This window comes from Bos javanicus, chromosome 11 (assembly GCF_032452875.1).
Source record: "Bos javanicus breed banteng chromosome 11, ARS-OSU_banteng_1.0, whole genome shotgun sequence".
NCBI lineage: Eukaryota > Metazoa > Chordata > Mammalia > Artiodactyla > Bovidae > Bos > Bos javanicus.
Window position 1 is genome coordinate 78,003,920 of NC_083878.1, and position 21,233 is coordinate 78,025,152.

The 21,233-nt window shown below is 39.4% G+C and overlaps 1 protein-coding gene across 8 annotated transcripts in view; it reads left to right on the plus strand.

Moving 5' to 3' along the window:
- The window catches only part of LDAH (lipid droplet associated hydrolase), an 88,590-nt gene that overhangs the window by 35,793 nt on the left and 31,564 nt on the right, over positions 1 to 21,233 (plus strand). Inside the window, exon 5 of one of the 8 annotated variants that reach the window (XM_061433208.1) lies at positions 9,542 to 16,830. The exons of 6 other annotated variants lie outside the window; for them this stretch is intronic. In XM_061433208.1, the coding sequence (XP_061289192.1) occupies positions 9,542 to 9,634 (93 nt within the window). In that variant the 3' untranslated portion in view covers positions 9,635 to 16,830. Of the gene's footprint in view, positions 1 to 3,508; positions 6,690 to 9,541; positions 16,831 to 21,233 lie in introns of those variants that run through there. One more of the 8 variants, XM_061433211.1, reaches the window with a different exon arrangement.

The following is a 21,233-nucleotide window of genomic DNA, read 5'->3' on the forward strand; positions in this document are numbered from 1 at the left end:
ATGTTGTTGTTGTTTAGTCGCTAAGTTGTGTCCAAGTCTTTTGTGACCCCATGGACTGTAGCCCGCCAGGCTCCTCTATCCATGGGGTTTCCCAGGCAAGAATCCTGGAGTGGGTTACCGTTTCCTTCTCCAGGGGATCTTCCTGATCCAAGGATTAAACCCATGTCTCTTGCATTGGCAGGCAGATTCTTACTACTTAGCCACCAGGGAAGCCCAGCTGTGGGTATAAAGAAAGTCTAAAGAAGATATCTGCTAGTGCTACTGCTAAGTCGCTTCAGTCATGTCCGACTCTGTGCGACCCCACAGACGGAAGCCCACCAGGCTCCCCCATCCTTGGGGGATTCTCCAGGCAAGAACACTGGAGTGGGTTGCCATTTCTTTCTCCAAAGCATGAAAGTGAAAACTGAAAGGGAAGTTGCTCAGTCGTGTCCAACTCTTCGTGACCCCATGGACTGCAGCCCACCAGGCTCCTCCGTCCATGGGATTTTCCAGGCTAGAGTACTGGAGTGGGGTGCCATTGCCTTCTGATGGTTCTCTAAATCTTCGGATGGTGGCAGAGCCTCTAGATAGTATGGAATGTTCCTAGAGTGTACACAACCAGCTCCATGCAACTCATTGCATTGTAGCTCATGGAATAGTAGATTAGACCCCATGAATGAAAAAGAAAAAAGTATTAGTTGCTCAGTCCTGTCTGACTCTTTGTAACCCCATGGATTGTAGCTCACCAGGCTCCTCTGTCCATTACATTCTCCAGGCAAGAATACTGGAGTGGAGTGCCATGCCTTCCTCTAGGGGATCTCAACCCCAGGGATTGAACCCTGGTCTCCTGCATTGCAGGCAGATTCTTTACCATCTGAACCACATGAATACTGCTCTGTCAATGTAGGGCAGAAGGGGTGACATGGGGATAAAAATGTAATCATCTCACTGTCTAGAACTTTCCTTTAAATCAGTCTTCTGTATGTTCAAAATGTGCCATCTGATTCTTCCAAAAAATTGCATAAAGTTCAAGGTTGAGAGTTGAAAGCCCCGGATTCTTAACTGGGCACTAAGTCATAAAGTGAAATTCAAGTAATTTAACTTTTATTTTCCTCTAACAATTTATATGGCATTTAATGATAACACTTCCTCCCTTTCCAAGGGTACCAGATCCTTCAAAACTTAATTTTTTATATTATTTGGCCTTCCTTGGGGAAAATGCACAATACCATAGAGCTTCCTTTGTCTATCTGGTTGGCAAAAATACCTTCTCTCTAAGTGAAATTTCCAGATTACTTAAACTTACTCTTTAAAACCCTAGACTATGAGTAAAAACTTGTCTAAAACATATTTTTAACTTATCTGCCTTCTTCAACAGTGTATGTTGATTATAGAAGAACTTTTCCCTAATGATTCAAGGACATCATTTTGATCAGATCAGATCAGTCACTCAGTCGTGTCTGACTCTTTGAGACCCCATGAATCGCAGCACACCAGGCCTCCCTGTCCATCACCAACTCCCGGAGTTCACTGAGACTCATGTCCATCGAGTCAGTGATGCCATCCAGCCATCTCATCCTCTGTCATCCCCTTCTCCTCCTGCCCCCAATCCCTCCCAGCATCAGAGTCTTTTCCAATGAGTCAACTCTTCGCTTGAGGTGGCCAAAGTAGTGGAGTTTCAGCTTTAGCATCATTCCTTCCAAAGAAATCCCAGGGCTGATCTCCTTCAGAATGGACTGGTTGGATCTCCTTGCAGTCCAAGGGACTCTCAAGAGTCTTCTCCAACACCACAATTCAAAAGCATCAATTCTTCAGCACTCAGCCTTCTTCACAGTCCAACTCTTACATCCATACATGACCACAGGAAAAACCATAGCCTTGACTAGACGAACCTTTGTTGGCAAAGTAATGTCTCTGCTTTTGAATATGCTATCTATACTATTATACAATAAAATACAGTTAAAGGGATTTTGCCCATGTCCTGAAATTTCTTAGATGACAGTGCTTTTTTAAAAAAGAATTCTCATGTCTATTTATTTTATAGTTACTCCATCTCCTCTGTCAGTGTTAGGTACCATGTCTCCTCCCTACTTATACTTTGTTGCTACTGATTTGCTGCAAATAGAGAAAACAGATAATCGTAGAATTTCTTTTCAAGTAAAAAATGGACACATCTTAAATGAAGATATAAAGTAAAACTGGCGAAATTAAGTAAATGGATTTTGACATTTCTTAGAGAAATAATAAAATAGCTTACTTTCTTTGGTTTATTATGAGCACCCCCGTGATGTATGTAGATAATCAAAATTTTAGCATTTTAGTGAGATACTCAAAACACACCACAAGTACAACTAAGAAGCTTGAAAAACTTTACCAAAGAGTTAAAATAGCATGTTGGATCATCTCATCTGTGTGTTGAATCAGAAGTACATCTCATCTACGTTAGGAAAAAAATAAATTCAAATACTCTGAAAGAAATGAGGTCATTGAGCTTGTGGTACACTTACACTATTCTGGTGAACCGGCTTGTCTGCAGAGTTAGACATGCTCGAGAGAAACATTGATATGATTACACTAAGTTGTGTTCAACAGTCAAGATAATCCAGAGGTGGGGGAAGAGTAGAAGATAATTCATTTCTCAAAGTAACTGTTGTCAAGAGTCCTGTCCCTAGATTAATTGGTAAGAAGCAGAAGGCAAAATGAAGTATCATGAGGCTCTGAGTGTTTTGAAAAGAGAGGTGACTTCTAACTGAGAAGATCAGACACAAGCATCATTGAAGAGCAGGTGTTTGAGCAGAGGAAGGATGAGTCAGTGTTTAGAAATAGAATTTGATGGGGATTTTTTGGGGCAAGGTGGGAGTTGCTATCCATTCTAAACAGTAGGAAATGTATGGGGGAAAAAAAAGAGAGAGAGAAACGGTTTTTATCCCTGGGCACTGTAAGGGAACCAGCACAGTGTGCATGAAGGGAGCAGTGGGGCAGGAGAACCTAGGCTGATAGAGTGCAAGTGCAAGAGAGTTTGGACTCTATTTTCTGGACAGCATGGAGCCACTGAAGGACCTGTGATAATAGTAGTCATGCACTGGGTAAATTAACTTCTCAGTGAAAAGGAAATGGAGAGAGAGTATAGAATCAAAAGTAAACAACCAAGTGAATAGGCAAGTTGGCTAGTTCAGATGAGAAATAAAGAAGACAATAGACAGGATTCACCCAGGGACATTGTTAAAGAGAGAAAAGAAACAGGTCATAGATGTATATTAGGAAAGTGACTTCATTTGATGGAAAGGAGGATGGAGAGGAGGAAGCAGAGAAAAAGGCAAAATTTATAATAATTTTCCAGACAATTGTCTGCAATCCATTAGTGGGTCCTGAATTCACTTCAGTGGGTTGGAGCCTGTGGATTAGTCAAGATATGGTATACTATGCCTTGGTAACACAGTGTCAGTAGCTTTTAACAATAAAGATTTGCTTATCACTCTTTGAGGATAGGCTGCCCTCGTGTAATTCTCTCCATGCACTCTTATTCCAGAACCCAGGTTGATGAAATAGCTTCTCATGGCAGAGAATAAAGAGGAAATAGTGAGCCACACTTTGCATTTTAAAACGTCTGCCTGGAAGTGACATTTGTCACTCCTCATACTACACTGGGCAGAGAAAATCACATGAACAAGTCTGCCAGCAGGGAGGCCATGGAGTACAGTCCTCTTCAGAGAAGGGAAACATATGTTTGTAAACAATAAAACAGCATTTGAAAATAATAAAAGTAAAATAAAGCAAAATAAAATAGAATGGAAAATATTAATTTTATTGTTATAAAGGTATGTATTGTGGAATGTTTTTTGAATATGTGTTTTTATGAGTATGTGTTGAAATCCTAGGTTACAATATAGAATGTATATCTTATTGTGGGTCAAGGTAAGGAACTTAAAGGTCATTAACCTCAACTAGGGTATGCCACAGAAGTGAAGAAAAGAGAAAGGAGAATGTCTGGAAAGGCAAAGGTATGTGGTAGATTAAGGACGATCACAGATTCTTTGCCATTCCTTTCTCAGGAGGTTAGTCTCCTTCCCTTCCCCTTTGAATCTGGGCTGGGTATGTGATCTCATTTCACCAATGGGACACAGAGGAGATGATGTTCTGGTACTTCCAAGCCCAGGCCTTAAGGGGACTGGGAGCTTCCATTTTCTCCCTCTTGGAAGCCAATGCCAAATTAGAGTTTAACAGCCCTGAGACCACCAAACTATGAGGAAGCCCAGGCTAGCCACCCAGAAGGGGATCATGAGGCCCCAGAAGTGAGTGAAACCTTCTCAAACTTTCCATCTGCTATGAGAAGCAGCCAAGTAAGTGACCCAAGTCTATGCCATGTGGAGCCAAAGTCTAGCTGAGCACTGTTTGAATTCCTGACCCACAGAATCAGAAACAATACATTTGAGGATGGTGTGTTAGGAGTAGATAACTGGGATAAGGTAAAGAAGTTGAGTTGAAGAGAAGGAAAATTTAAAGCTTCTGATATTGGTAATCGGAACATCATTGATAACCTAGAAGAGAACATTTTTAGTGAAATAATGGGAGAAGGAGGTTGAAGAAAGTTAGGTGCTCCAGGAATTGGCTGGTGAAGTGGAGAAGATAAGATGATAACTTAAGGAACAAGTTGGTCTAGGAAACATCTTTTCCCTGTAAGTGGGAGAGAATTTCACATCTAGCGGGAATAGCCCATGCAGAGAGAGATGCTAAAAATGAAATAGAAATGTTTATTGGAACAGATTTCCTCCTCTTTGTCCTTTAAGCCTACACACTTGAATACTTGGATTTTTCTCAATCTTCATGTCCTTGCAAAAGGGTTTTTGTGCCTTGTGCTTGGTTCTTCATATGAGCCCAGAAACTTGAAACAGTTAAAAATTGAAGTTATTGTCATTACTCATACAGTTTATCCAAAATTCACTTGAAATTTACAAAACATGTTCACGTGTAACAAAGTTATTAACAACCTAATCTTTTCCCATTTTACAGGTAAGGAGAACAAAATTCCAAGGAGTTATGTCTTATCCATATGTTAGTTAGCTAGTAAATGGCAAAACTAGGACTTTATATTCTGTTCTCTAGCTTTCCTATCGTTGGCCTTCAGGTGAGTTAGTTAGGAACGTTATGATTATGAATAATTAGAGCAAGTTACTTTGACAAACCGTCAAAACCTATTTGACCTAAACTTAAGGTTTCAACTGTTAATTATTTAAGACTTGAGTTCTTCAAATACACAAGGAGGTTTTAGTGGGAAGTGGGTGAATGCTTTTGACGGAAGTAAGAGAGAGCTGGGAGAAGCAAGAACATGGCTGAATGTCTGGATCATGGAAGATCAGGGGAGTTGGTACTGAGGCACAGGCAAGGGCAGAAATCAAAGACAGTGAACAGAAACCTAGAATTGAGCTGGGGCAAAAGGAAGGATAGAATGTGAAGGGAATTGGAAGATTCTGCAAACACAGTGCCCAGTAGTTCTACCGTTGTGTCTACACGACCCATCAGTGAACCCGGGTGCAAGAAAACCACAGGGGTCAGGCAGTCAGCAACTACTCTGGCTTGTGAAAGACTCTCATAAATCCCCCATTCTAGGGAGGGTTTGTGCACAGTATGATGGAATGCTGTTTTTCTAATCCTGTATGTATATTTTAAATACATATTTGTTGTCTATGTGTGCACACACACGTTGTCTTTTCTGAATTACCCACAGACTGCCTTGTTGAAAACTAGACACGTGGAAAGTTTCAGCTTCAGCCATTTTTTCAGTTATCTGCATATGAAAAAAAAAAAGATCCTGAAATTGCTTTCAAAGTGGAAAAATTGTGTGGGCTTTTTTCATCTTTTCATAACTCAAAAACTATTTAATATATTTTTTCAAACTTTGCAAAAAAAAAAAAAAAAATCACCTTTGGGCTGAACCAAGCATGGAAAATTTCACCACAGAGGGCTAATTTTTTGGAAAGCTGCAAGAAAGTGAAAACAGGAGTTTATAATAGAACATTCTTCATGCATGTTAATACTTAGTACTTTATCTAATGCATTTCATCTGAGAATTTCTGAACACTTTTCAGATTTAAAAATTGAGCCATTCTAGTATTTGTGGTCCATGATAGACTATTAGATGTGGAAAATTCTCCACATCCTCTTAAAAGTTCAGTATGTATTAGGAGTTCATGAGATATGTTTACTGTCTCACTACAGATAGGGCAGATGAAGTGAAGTGGCTATTAGCCAGAGAAAGCCTTACATTTACTGCTTAAACACATTTTATCACCATCTCTTCCTGGGGCTTCCCAGGTGGCTCAGTTGTAAAGAATTGGCCTGCCAGTGCAGGAGAGTCAGGAGATACAGCTTTGATCCCTGGATTGGGAAGATCCTCTGGAGGAGGAAATGGCAACCCACTGCAGTGTTCTTACCTGGAAAATTCCATGGAGAGAGGAGCCTGGCTGCTACAGTCCTTAGAGTTGCAAAGAGTCTGATGCTCCTGAGCAACTAAGAACTCTTCTTGGTCCAGGAGTAGTTGTGAGTAGAATATATTTGATGACATAAGGTTTTAGATTCATCTATCTGAGCCAATAGTTCTCAAAGCAGTGTCAGTATCATCAGGGATCGGATAGAAATGCAAATTATTCAGCACCACTTAAGAATCTTAAACTCTAGGCCTGGGTCCCACCAATTGGTGTTTTTAACAAGTACTGTAGAGCATGAAAAAAAAAAAAAAAAACAAGTACTGTAGGTGATTCTGGGGTTTCCCTGGTAGCTCAGATGGTAAAGAATCTGCCTACAATGCAGGAGACCTGGCTTCAATCCTTGGGTCAGGAAGATCCCGTGGAGAAGGAAATGGCTACCACTGCAGTATTCTTGCCCGGGCAATCCCATGGACAGAGGAACCTGGTGGGCTACCGTCATTTGGACACGACTAAGCACACACGCATGCAGGTGATTCTGGTGCATGCTCTAGTTTGAGAACTAGAACTTTCTCCAAAAGGTTGGAATGTAGAATATTCAAGATGTTATGGACAGTTAAATCTGTCCTTGGTCTTTTCATGACATGTCATCTCTGTCTTCTCATATCATTCCTTGGAAGCGAGAGGAATATTTATCAAGTTATCTAAAAGAAACATCTTCTTTTCTGTATTTCATGTGTTGTAGTTCTTTGCACCTAGGATCTTATCCACGGGTACAGCTAGTCCCCTTGAGTAAAGGTGTTGATACAGGGAAACAGCATTACCAAGACAGATTTTCTCATTTCAGTGATTCAGGCCTGGGATGGGACTATATTTCATTCTCATTTCTTTGAAGTCAAGTTCCAAGATTTAAGCAACAAGGTGGCAGAGGTCTGTCAGCGGATGCTGATTTAAGCCCTGCTTTTTTGTGTGTAAGTTCTCAGTCATATGCTTCGCAGAGACTTTCTGCATTCCAGCAAACTCCACTGTCTATATTTTTATATGTTCAGGCAATGAAGTAATTATATATGTGGCATTGTAACAAGTTTTGAGAATATTCTAGTGACAGAAGAGGACCTTTATCTAATCACTGGTGCCCCGGCTTGTACGGGTGAAACTTAGGCATAGCCTTGGAGGGGTGTTTAAGCAGTTTAAGGTATATTCTTCAGTTGCAGTCCATTTTGGTAGAAGTGTGAATATTATCATCTAAACTAATAATAATAGAAAGGAAAAAGAGACGTCTTTTAAAATTGATGACTTAAAAGTTTTATTATGAAAAGTTTCAAATGAAAAAAAATGTATAATAAATATCCAGATAGCCATTATCTGAAGTAACATAGCTACTAATATTTTCTCTTTACCTATTTTTTTTCTTCAGATATTTTCAGATAAATTAAAGCCCTCATATCTCACCCTTAAAAACATCACTGTGCATCTTTTAAGAAGGATTTTTTTTCTTATATAACTACCATGTCATCACACCTAACAAAATTAATGGTACTATCTAATATAGTTCATATTCAGATTTTCTTAGTCCCCAGAATGTTGTTTTACAGTTGGTTTGTGAGTCCTTTCTTTAAATTAAAGGCTTTTCTTTCCAATCATAAAAGTTAATATATTTTTAAATTTCAGGAAGGTCAGGAAAAAGTTTTTTTAAAAAGTGTACTGTTATTTATTAGGATGTATTTAAGATATCTAATTTCCTTGTAGATATTTAGTATAATTAAAGATTAAATTATTATTAGCCATTTTACTATAATTATTATTTATTATATTACTGTAATTATAATTTAAGGACCTTACTTAATTCTTTCAACAACTCTTGAAGGAGGCTATTCTTTTCCCATTTTATACATGAGGAAACTGAGACTTAGAAGGACAGAAGTAACTTATTCAAGGTTAGACAGCTTATTGGGGGTGTGCTAGAATTTGAACCCACATTTGTTTGACTCCAGAGTCCATGTTCTCAGCCACTAACTAGTCTTATTATTAAAAAAGAATTTGTGGACTTCAGGAAAAAGAATAGCAGCTTCTCAGATAAAGGTACAAAGGACATGTACAGATAATTCACTGAGGAAGTTAGAAGAAAGTCTATCCAGAAATGTGTGCTGAGTACAATGTATGACACAGTGCTTAATAAACCAGCGTATGGTAGTAGTTAATAGTGACCCTGTTGACTCTGGTAGTACTTGATGTTGACGAGTGTACCTCAACAGTTATCAAAGTGAGTTGCTGCTATTGCAGTATTTTAAAGAAGAAGTTCAGTGTTGTGTGTGTCTACCTCTGTGTGCATTTTTAGAAAGTCTGAGCAGGTAAATACCATGTGGCTTACAGTGGCGGTCTCTGGGGGAGGTAGAAGTAAGGGTGTACAGGAAGTGGAGACTACATTGTTTCTACTTTTTGCAATGATCATGTGTTACCAGAAAAAAGTAATTCCTATGAAAAGTGTTCATAGCCTTTGAGCCTACTAATTCTTTTCTTTGGAATGTATATTAAGAAACTAATCTCAAAAGTAACACATTCATGTACAAATATTTGTATCAAAAATTGTAAGCATCCTAATGTCCAACTATGAGGGAAAGTTTGAATATGGTATGTGCAATTATTAAAAGTGTATTTTCAAAAGACATTCTAAGACATGAAAGATAATTGTAGAATATTAAGGTTGCTATAATAATAAAGAGAATACAAAGCACAACTATATATCAAGAGATAACATGCATTTAAAAGCTTGAAAATAAAATGAATACAGAGGTTGTGTTTGAATGTTGTGTTTTGGAGTGATTTTCACCCTTAAAATTTTCTTTTAATGGCACATATTTTTGTAATAATTTATGGTTATATGTTTTCTTTCCTTTTTTAAAAAGCAGTTTGATTTTATGACTTCATAACAGAAAGTTGGTTCAGAGAGGTAAAGTTTTTAGTAACTTGTTCCACAGCAAGAGATAACAATCACAGGGGGAAAGAAAGGGTAGCATCAACTTCATGGTTTCTCTGCAAGAAAAGCCACCCCTGAAAGCAATAGTGGCTCTCAGTCAGTAGCAGCATCTCAGTAGCAGCCATCCTAGCTTTTTAACTCATCCTACTCCATTCAATTTAAGCAAGCTCCAGGAGTTGGTGATGGAAAGGGAAGCCTGGCGTGCTGCAGTCCTTGGAGTCGTAAAGAGTCAGACACTACTGAGCGACTGAACTGAGCTGAACTGAACTCCACTCAATTAGTTAGGCTTTTTCCATTCCTTGCAATTTTTTTTTTTTTTTTGGTTGTTGTTGTTAATAAACCCTGCCTTCTCCCCCTTCATAAAATAATTTGGGTTGTGGATCGGTGTATATCTTGTTGGCTTGCCTCATGATTGTTATTAATTTTTGAATGTGATAACAAAATCACAGGTTGGGATCAGCATCATCGTTCAATCCTGCTGCTAGGGTGAAGCAGACCTATTTCAAATCCCGTCAGACTGTAAGTTTCATAATGGCTAGGACTTTAAGAGGCCCTGGGGTGTAAGCGAGCAAGTGGCACATGCTAAGTCAAAGTTGTTGTCTTTGTGAATAAACTGGCAGTTGGATGGATACAGGTCTGAAAAGCGTAGCTCGTGCCTTGCTACATTCAGACCTTATTTTGCCAATAAACTGGATGTTCACAGAAGAACAGATTCTGAGCCCCAGTGGATGGAGCATAGCAGTCAGTGAAGAGATAACATAGAAGAAAGTGGAAACAGATGAGCAAAATTCTGTGAAATTGGTTTTTTATGGCTATTGTTTATTCCAGCCAGAGGATTCTTTGCAAGTCTGTCAGTTTGTGGAGATGAGAACTATGAATGTGATGGTTAAGAAAGGAAAAGACTCTTTAATATGGTTTCCCTGTGTGCATGAGGCTGGTCTACCCTCCCTTCTTGCTATTATGGAAAATCTGTGAACAATATGCAATGTAGGCCTCAAAAAATTCCCTGAAGTGGAAAAAGCCTAGCAGGCACTAAATGAAAGATGCTTCACAAGAACGAAATGTGGTTGCTTTGAGATCTGATGATACGAGCCAGTTCAGACCAATTGCGTTTGGTTGGAAAGAAGCTAGATTTTATCAGGTATCAGAGAGATATACTGACAAATGCATAAAGACTGAAGGCCAGCATTGTTTCTGACAACCTGTTCCTCGGAAACCAGACAGTAAATAATTTCCCATTGTCAGTCATAAGAGACCAGAGGAAACAACACACGAATGAAGTCTGTAGACAGTCCAGAAGCTCCACTGCAACCAATAATTGTATCTCCTCACCCGCATAGTTGTCGGCGCTTCTGTGTAAGTCAAGCTGAGTGTTAGAGAGTCAGCCTTTTCCTCTTTCATAACTTGCTACCCTCAGAAAAGTGCTGAGGAGCTTGTGCCTACTGCAGAGGGCAGTCATGTCATATGAATGCTGATTGACATGGATTCAGAAGTGGTTTCATAAAATCTTGGGGCTGATTCTGATGATCATGAGGGTGCCAGGGGAATTCTCCTCAAGGTCCTCTGAGAGAGGTGGTCTCAACTTATCCCCCTTGGCCGTAGTCCCTACGCCTGCCCTGTACATACCTAGTGCTCCCTCCTATTATTATCTCATATTAATAACTCATACATCCACTTCCTTTCTGTTTTTCCTACCACACCTAACAGATGGCTTCTGTCCACCATTTCAAGTCATCTCAATGCAAATTCTTGGTGAACTCTTCCGTGATTCTTCCCAGTCATTTTTACTGTCCTTCCTTTACAACCCTTTTTCTCAAAATTATTGTGTATTCCAACTTGCATTATAGGTATTACATATTTATATGATTCTACATATTAGATTTTTGAGCTTATTTTTAAATTGAGGTATAACTTTCACATAGTAACTTTTTTTCTCTCGCTGCTTCAATCTGGCTGTTCTTTCCTATTTTCTAGTTCAGTAACCCTCTCTTCAACTATAAATATACTTCTTTTAAATCCATCTGTTGAATTCTCAGTTTCATTCATTCTATTTTTTGCTTATAGAATTTCCATTTTATTGTTTTCATAGTTACCGTTTCTTAAAATTCTACATCTTGTCACTTAATTTTGTGATCATGTTAATCACGGTTATTTTGAAGTTCATGTCTGACTTTCTCCTTTGAACTGTCAGCAGTGTTTTAAAGTACAATTTTATTCTTAAAAAGTAAAAATTCAGAGATGACATATTTGAAATAAAAATAAATGAAAATTGTACCTGATAATTCCGTTGTCTAAGTGTCTTGTCTATACATTTCTTTTCTGCTTTCTCCTTCTTCGTTTTCAGTTACGTTGTCTTGTTCCTCAGTATGTTTGTATGTTAGGGTTCTCCACAGGAACAGAACCAATAGAAAGTGACTAACTATAAGGAATTGGCTAACACAGTTATGGAGGCTGACAAGTCCTAAAAACTGGAGTCAGTAAACTGGAGACACAGGAGAGCTGGTGGTGTAAGTTTTGAGTTCAAACACAGGCCAACTCAAGACCCAGGAAGAGCCAGTATTTCGGTTCAAGTCCAAAGATAGGAAAAAAAACCAATGTCCCAGCTCAAAGACAGTCAGCAAGCCCAAGGAATTCTCTCTTACTCAACCTCTGTTTTCCTCAGACCTTCAACTGATGGGGTGAGGCCCACTAACACTGGGGAGGACAGTCTGCTGTACTAGGTCTTACTGCCACAAATGTTAATCTCATCCAAAACACCCTCCTAGACACACCCAGAGTAATGTTTGACCAAATATCTGCTAACCCCATGACCCAGACCAGTTGACACTGAAATAAACCATCTCTACTTGTTAAGTTTTTCTTCAGCTGAATACCTATCAATATATTGATATATGAAAAATTATTAAGATAATATGAGGCTCCTGTCTTCCTCCAGAGAGGATTTACTTGTGCTTTTGACTAGCAGTTATAGTCAGGCTTCCCAGGTGGCGCTAGCAGTAAAGAACCCGCCTGCCAATGCAGGAGACTTAAGAGTTGTGGGTTCAATCCCTGACTCAGGAAGATCCCCTGGAGGAGGGCACGGCACCCCACTCCAGTGTACTTGCCTGGAGAATCCCCTAGATAGAGGAGCCTGGCAGGCTGTGGCCCATAGAGTCACAAAGAGACTGAAGTGACTTAGCACAGCAGTTATAATGAGGATCAGTCACTTTAATACGATGAGGAATGGGGCTGAATCAGGGCTATCTTTGTGAGGCCTGGTACACTGCTGCTTGTAAGGGGTAGCCAATTAGTAGTTCCCACTGAGAGCCCAGCATCCCTTCTCTTTAATGGGCACCAAATGCCCAAGTTTTGACCCTTGAGCCACAGAAGATTTCCAGAAACTCTTCAATTTCTTGGCCGTGTAGCCATTGCTTGCAAATTGGTAAATGACTAAAAAGAACTGTTTCAGCACACTTCTCAGAGTTTCCTTTGTCTCTAGAATTTTGGCCCTCCAGGTCTCTTCTGCCTTTGATACTTCCAAAGACACTTTAAAAAAAAAAAAAAAAAAAAACTTTTTCCAGCTTTTCTAATTGTTCTTGGCAGGCAGATGGCTCTGCATCCCCACACCCCATCACCGCCATTACTGCTTCTGCCTAGCTTCCCGTTCTCCAAGCTTTGCCTTGAGAAGTATGCCATTTCGAGTTCTTTGTTCTTCATGTGACCTGTTTTTTCTCTGGACAGTTTTGGAATCTTCACTTTATCCACATTATTATGTTTTGTGATGACATTCCTTGGGTTGTTTATCCTTTCTAATCCGGAAACTGGCACTCTTACATCCTGAAAACTTTTCTCGTATTTTTTTCCTACTTGTTTTCTGATTGTTCACATGTTAAACCTTCAGAAAAGATTCTGTTGATGGATTTCATTTTCCATTGTTCATCTTTCACTCTTTTTAAAGTTCTATATGATGAGAAATGGATAATTTCCCAGCCTTATCTTGGAATCCATCTAATTAAACTTTTGATTTCAGCCTTCATACAGATAACTTCTTGTTCCTTGTTCCCTTTTTGTGGAGTCTTTTTTAACTTTGTGAGTGTTTCTTTCTGTCTCTGAGAAAAGCAAATTTGGGGGGTTTTGCTGTATCATGCATTGTCTCTATTCATTCTGAATTTTCTTTATCACTTTTTGCTTATGTTGATCTATAATAGAAGCTTCCTCAAGTGTCTGACATTCCTTTGTTATCTGTTCACATTTAGGAATGAAGCACCAGAAATCCTAGGAGGTTTGTGTGGGTGTGGGCCTTGTCAACTAGGCCGCTTCACAGCAGCATGATGGGATAGGTATCCTAACTTTTTTTTTTGGGGGGGGGGTGTTATTTCCCGGTGTCACTATCAGTGCATTCTTTCTCTAGAGCCCTTTAGTATCTCCCCTAAAACCTTCAAATCTCCTGCCCGAAAGCATCATCATTGAAGTGAGACAGTGTGAGAGGCTGGTGAAAGTGTCAGCATTCATGTTGGGCTTTCCCTCAGCCCTCCTTTCCACGAACGGCCCTTTTCCCTGCCTTTCCCTGGAAAGCTCTCTCCATCAACGTGTGTACAGAATAAACCTCCAGCCCTGAACTGTGGCTGGGGAGGGGAGTTGCTCGGGGCTATTGGGTGAGGCAGTGGGCCTGGGGGCACTGCCCCCTGCCTTCCATTGGTTCAGTGTGCTGTGTCCTTGCACTGTCATGGACTACCTGGTGGGGACTTGAGGCACCCATGAACCAGGAAAGAAGCCCTGCCCTCTTAGAGGTCGTAGTCTGCCAGGGGGACATGATACTGAACGCAGAAATTACTACGTTCAAAGGTGAGAGACGACCTTGATGAAAACAGTGGAGCAAGATAAAGGAATTAGAAGCGCCATGCCTGGGGGTAGAGGGCAGTGGTGGACTGTACTTCGTTCTTTCTAACTGTGGGAGTGGTTTCAAGCTTAGCAAAGAGTTACAAGAAGAAGAGTACATAGAATGCTGTATACACTTTACCTGACTTACTGTTGTTATTTTACCTCATGTTCTTTGTTATTTGCTCTCCCTCTCCTGCCCCGCTACACACACACACACACACACACACACACACACGTGTATAAGGGGAATGGGGAGAGTCAGTGTATGTGTGTTGTGTGTGCATGTGTGTACATATATATAATGTATATATCTCTCTGAACTAGTTGAGAGTTAGTTACATATATTATGGCCCTTTGAAGTGAGCGATTCTTTTTTTAAGCTGGTGACTAAAATTTGCACTTGGTAACAGAGTATGTGATTCCTATTTTCATCGTGCAGTATTTTCAGATACCATGGGGCATTTTTAATTGATAAATTAGTGATATTTGGATGTTAGGTGCAGCATAATAAGAGCTGGCAGGAATGTGTAAAGGTTTGGGAACGCAGGCTGGTAGGGGTGGTAAGGCCTTCCCAGAGGCACTTGGCCTTTCTCTGTGCTCTGCAGGAGCAGAGGCCTTAGAAGTGCAGAGAGGCCGAGGTGAGACTCAGGAGCCAGGGTGGGGAGCGGCTAAGCCTAGGAGATACTGTGGCTACACAAGGAGGGCTGGTCTGCTCAGGGAGCTGGTGTGTCTGGGTGACAATGGGAGCCGGAGCACCCCCTTCAGAGACCTGTGAGGGAAAAGATAACATGGGTACATCTCTGATACATTGTTATTTTTTCCTGAATTGAAAGGAGGACAGATTCTTACTTATTTTATGATCAAAGCTGGTATTGGGGTTTATGGACTCCCTTCAGTTATTTGGGCCTAACCTTTTGCTGCGAGTTAACAGCTTGTTTTCCTGAGTTTTAATCTCTGTCTCATGGAGTCTTAGCTTCCCCAACTGTTGGATCTGCCTGCCGCCAAATAAAATGGGACGTGCTTTGCCATAATCCATGCCTCTCCTTTGACTTCTGAGAAGCTCAGAGGGTTTCCTGAGACAGCTTCTGTGGCCGAAATCCCTTGTTGTCTGGTGCTTTGTGCTGCCCCCAGCATGTGCCCTGCCGTGGGGCCTTCCCTAGTCTGAAACCCTGTGATGGATACCATTGCCTTGTCTTCATACAAGTATACAGTGGTGTTTTCATGTGTGGAACTGAAGCGTACATGTTTCACAGCATCTTTCATCAAGGTTAAATGGGGAAGACTCTTTTTTACTGATCTCCCTGGCTGACCCCGAGTTCTTGTCATCAGTACTTTGCTTATGCAGGCATTCAGTGAATGTTTGTCAAATAATTTCTCTTTCCATGGCCCTTTTCAAAGGTTCCTAGGCCATGATGAAGAGGTTTCTTGTGCCCATTTTATGTTTCTCTTGTACTTTTATTTCCGATAGCCTGCCTAGTGTGTGTTTGCCATAAATCTCTCTTCCATTAGACTTCAAGTTCTCTAAAAGTGGAGACTCTTTGTCTTGTTCACTGTTTTGTCTCCAGCTCTCACCACAGCATTTGGTGTATCGTAGGTGCCAATATGTCTTTAATGAATGTACAAATGAACAAGCCAGAAAACAATCGATAAACCCCATGAATGACTCCTCCTTCCCTCTCCAGTGATTCAAGCTTTTAAAGACTGGAGTTTCTAACTTAGAAAAGCTCCAACTCCATCGTCAAGTACTTCAGGATTTTACTTCCTGACCTGCTTAGGGTATTCCAACTCCAAGCTTAAGAAATTGCTAAGTAAGATTTTTGGTCAGCAAAGCCATTCTTTCAGATCCTGTGTAGCTTTGCTGTTATTAACCAAGAGAAAGCTGATGTCACCAGAGGCCACGATGGTGTTGTGAGAATATCGGAGCTGTAGACGTGAGGGTGGCTTTGCTATTGTCACCATTCACTGAATTCTGGGGTTACCTGGAAAACACTGTTCAGTTCAGAATAACAGGGACTCTGTGATAGATTGCTGGACTCCAGAGCGGCTTGAGCATCATTAGTTTTCTGTTTGAGTTCTTAGTTATTCTGAATCTGAAAGACTCAAAAGGAAGTAGATTCCAAGAGATCTTAAGCTGAGGAGAAGAACATTTTACATTCAAAATAAAATAAATCTGAAGTGTATAAAGTGACAAAAGCTTGAAAAGCATGGGTTGTAAGATTTTGAAGCCATGTTTCAAATGTGTAAGTGTAATCATATGTAAATATCAATGCAGATATGCAAGTGTTCCTTGTAATTTGCAGCCCTGAAGTGTAGATTAAAAGCATGAAATGACTTTTTTTGTTTTTTTTTTTTATATTTGGGTAATTAAAGTGTAGAAAAATCTGTCCTAGAAGATCTGAATATAATTCACATGAATGAAAAATGGTAACGGTGGTCCGTCTCATGAACGTCATCTGTCGTATGCAAAATGTTGCAGTGGCGTGATTTTTTTTCATTATCAACTTTGAAGGGTCTTCCTTCTTAGGATTTAGGGTTATTCTGAAGTTGAATGATTTGGAACACTTTGTAAATATTGGCCTATCTCTAACAATAATGGTAAATATTGGCCTATCTCTAACAATAATGGTAGCAGTTGTTTCAACCACAGAGTTACATCACCAAACAATAATAATTATTAAGAAATTCTTTTGTCTGCAAGTATATGGTGTAATTAATGGACGGCATAGGCTTCCCAGGTGGCTCAGTGGACCAAAGCAGGAGATGCAGTTTCGATCCCTGGATCAAGAAGATCTCCTAGAGGAGGAAATGATAACCCACTCCAGTATTCTTGCCTGGAAAATGCCATGGACAGAGGAGCCTGGCAGTTCACAGTGCATGGGGTCTCACAGAGTCAGACACAACTTAGCAACTAAACAGTAACAACAGTGTGCTCTGACGTTACCGTGTGTGGACTCATCTTTATCACTTTGTAACTAAATCTCAGTTTTCTCATCTATGGAAAAAGAAACTTACTTAATAAGGTTACGCATTAAATGAGATTATGTATATAAAATACATTAGCATAGTTCCTGCTGCTGCTGCTAAGTAGCTTTAGTCGTGTCCGACTCTGTGCGACCCCATAGACAGCAGCCCACCAGGCTCCCCCATCTCTGTGATTCTCCAGGCAAGAACACTGGAGTGGGTTGCCATTTCCTCCTCCAGGGGATCTTCCTGACCCAGGGATCAAACCTGCATCTCCTGCTTTGGCAAGTGGATGCTTTACCACTGAGCCACCTGAGAAGCCATAAACTGCATACATATGATTCAGTAAGCTGAATAGCCTTATCCTAAGGAGAGGAAAACGTGGCCTTTGGGGAGAAGAGATAAACCAGGATTATTCCTAGGTCTGTGTTTTGACTACTAGCAACTTTATCTTTGAATGCTGCCTGGTTTTTATTGCATGTTCTCTAACATGTCTTAACGATGTTGGCAGTCATATGAAAGGAAAAGCTGTGTGCTATGCGTTCTTGTTTTCAGCTTGTAGGAAGTACCCTGCCATTATAACAGCAGGTGGGCTCAGCTGATAAGCAAATAGGGAAAGTAGCAGTGCCATTCTTCTTCTTAAGATGTTGAAGTACCATTTATCATGGCTTCATTTAGTCATAACAGATAGACATCATTGCTGCACTCCAGAAAAATGGATGCATCTTTCATAAGCTCTCTGAACAGTACAAGTATATTGAAGGTTTCTTTTTTAGATTTTACTCTATTTAAAAATAAAATGCCTATTTTATGAAACAAATTGTACACAAACCACACCTGAACTTCATGCTCCTTACCTTATGGCTATACTTCAAATTGTTTCCTAACTTCCTTTCTGGAAGATCATTAATAATAATAATAAATTCAGGAGAAATAAACATCAAAATACTGTCTCCAGTCCCCCAAACATGCCCTGTATAAAAAGTCACAGTGTGTATATTTACTTTCCTATACTAGTCAAGAAAACGTGGTTGTGCTTCATTACCAAATGTTGACTCTGTTAGATTTCAAGTGAATGTGAAACGTATGAAATTGCTTCCTTAGAGTAGAATGAATTGGTCAGCCTAGAAATTATTTCTTTAATAAGACAGTAACATAAGAAAATGTTTTGTCATGTACACAAATTTGGAAACTTTCTCTGCACAGCTGTGTTATAAAATCAGGTATATTTCCTTGACCTCAGTGTTTTGTTTTTTTTTTTTTTGGCCAATAGGTTTCTCCATGAATAAAACAAATTTTTATTACTATGCCTTACCCTATCACATTTGGACTATAAATTTCACTGAAATTATCATCATGATATGTAGGAAAGTCTAAGTTTCACCCAACAGGTAATAACTGTTGCTCTCCAAAGGCAAGAGAGGAAAACCAGCCTAGTCAACTAAATATTAGTTGTGATAAACAATCTTTGGTCTTCTTATATTTTTAAGAGGTAATGATGCATTCAGAGTGCACATTAGAACTTCCTTATTGTTTCAGTACATTCCCATGATTTCATAGTGCACTTTAAATCTCAGCTTGTTATTGATACACATCAACCAAATGTAAGCCTGTAGTTACTCGTGTATTTTTAGAGTTTTTCTTTGCATGTAGTTTTGTTTAACACGGGTCACAGTAACGGATCGTTTATACAAAGTAATGAATTGCTTCCCGTTTCTGCCAGCTGATTTCATCAGTCCAAAGTTCCTTAGGTGCTGTGGGTTACATAACTAGTATGGAATCTGTATGATACATGTTTCAGTATGACAGTAACTGTATTAACCATTTATATTCTCTGAATCTTTGACGACATTTTACTAAACACAAGGAAACCCGTTATTTTGAAGTGAATAAACTTGAAACTAAAATGAACAATGAGTTACCTGACACCAGACTTCTTGGAAAAACAGATTATTTTCATTAGTTGATTGTTCTGGCTTACTGTGGATTGGCTGGGGCGGGGAGGAGGGGCAGATTTCTTTCTAACTTTCCCATTTCAAATATTTGTCATGAGTTTTAGCATATTTTCCTGCTTTGATGAGCAGAGTACAATAGAACACAATTTAGTTTTACTTTCCTGAAGAATTTATAGCACCTGAAAGGACTAGTTCTGAATATTTTCTCTTATCTCTGGTGCCATTATAAATGCAGAAGGTTTAGAGGGTTAGGATTAAATGTACTGACCTCACATTATTCCCTAGAATTATTTTTTTAACCAAATCCCTGATAGTAGTTGGTTTGGTTATTTACTAACATGGTTAAAAGTTACTTGGAGGGAAAAATTAGATTGGAGTTGAATTGTTAAATTGTAGTTAGTGGGGATTACATTATTCAGTGATGTCTAATTTTCAAACAAAATTACCTTTGTGCGTTCAGGATAAAAAGTCCAGAGAAAGTATGAGCCCCAAGGCTTAGAATGTCTGCTTTGCAGCTTGCTAATTCCCTTTTACGCACAATTCCAATCAGTTTATTTCAAAGAATAAACAGAATTAGAACACCCTCATTATTAGCACATACAGATCTACTTAATGTTCATTATACCATAGTATTCCATTAGATAGATATATCATAGTTTATGTAACTAATCATAATTATGGAAATCCATCTCCAGTCTTTTGCTATTCTAAATAATTCTGTTCTCCAGTTTTCCCAGCTGCATTTCAGTTCAGTTCAGTCACTCGGTCGTGTCTGACTCTTTGCGACCCCATGGACTACAGCCCGCCAGGCTTCCCTGTGCATCACGAACTCCCAGAATTTACTCAAACTCATGTCCTTTGAGTCAGTGATGCCATCCAACCATCTCATCCTCTGTTGTCCCCTTCTCCTCTCACCTTTAGTCTTTCCCAGCATCAGTTCTTTGCATCAGGTAGCCAAAGTATTGGAGTTTCAGCTTCAGCATCAGTCCTTCCAGCGAATATTCAGGACTGATTTCCTTTAGGATGGACTGTTTGGCTCTCCTTCCTGTCCATGGGACTCTCAAGAGTCTTCTCCAACACCATAGTTCAAAAGCATCAATTCTTCCGCTCTCAGCTTTCTTTATAGTCCAGTTCTCACATCCATACATGACTACTGGAAAAACCATACCTATGATTGGATGCCCTTTGTTGGCAAAGTAATGTCTCTGCTTTTTAATATGCTGTCTAGGTTGGTCATGGCTTTTCTTCCAAGGAGCAAGCATCTTTTAATTTCATGGCTGCAGTCACCATCTGGAGTGATTTTGGAGCCCAAACAAAGTCTGTCACTGTTTTCATTGTTTCCCCATCTATTTGCCTGCATTTATGTATCAGCTTTTTTTTTTTCCTCCTCCACTAATACCTTTATCATAAATTTAATTCCCATATATGTTCAGGTCTGTTTCTAGACCCATTTCTGTTCCACTGAGCTGTGTGATCCTTTTCTGATCATACAGTTTTAACTATCATGGCTTCATAATGTGTACTGTCAGTAAAGCTGATCTCCCTCTTTCTCTTCTTTTTCAGAATTCCTAGGTTTGATGTATTTCATTTTCCAGATGAACATTAATATAATTTGTCAAATTTCAAAATAAGGATCATCTTATTTAGTATTTAATTGGGATTGAATGAATTGAATTGATCAGTTAACTTAGTGGCAGAATTTATATGTCCTTTGCCATGGAAGAACAAATGTCCCTTTGGATTTTAAAGTTCTCTTTAGATAAGCGTAGTACATTTCTTTTTATGTTGGTGTTTAGCTATTATTTTTATACATGAAATTTTGTTAATGTTTTAAACATAAACCAAAAATAGTCATTTTACCTTGCAATATTTCTGTTGTTCAATCACTGTCATGTCTGACTCTTTGCCACCAATATTTCTAACTCTTACTTTTTTTTAATCGTAAAATTTCATTGATACAGTACTTCTAGGACACTAGTAACGATGCAATAGCCAAAGTAATCATATTAAGATGGAAGTCAAACATATCATCCCTGTTTTCAGAACCCTTCAAAAGCTTTTCGGTGACTCAGAGTGGAA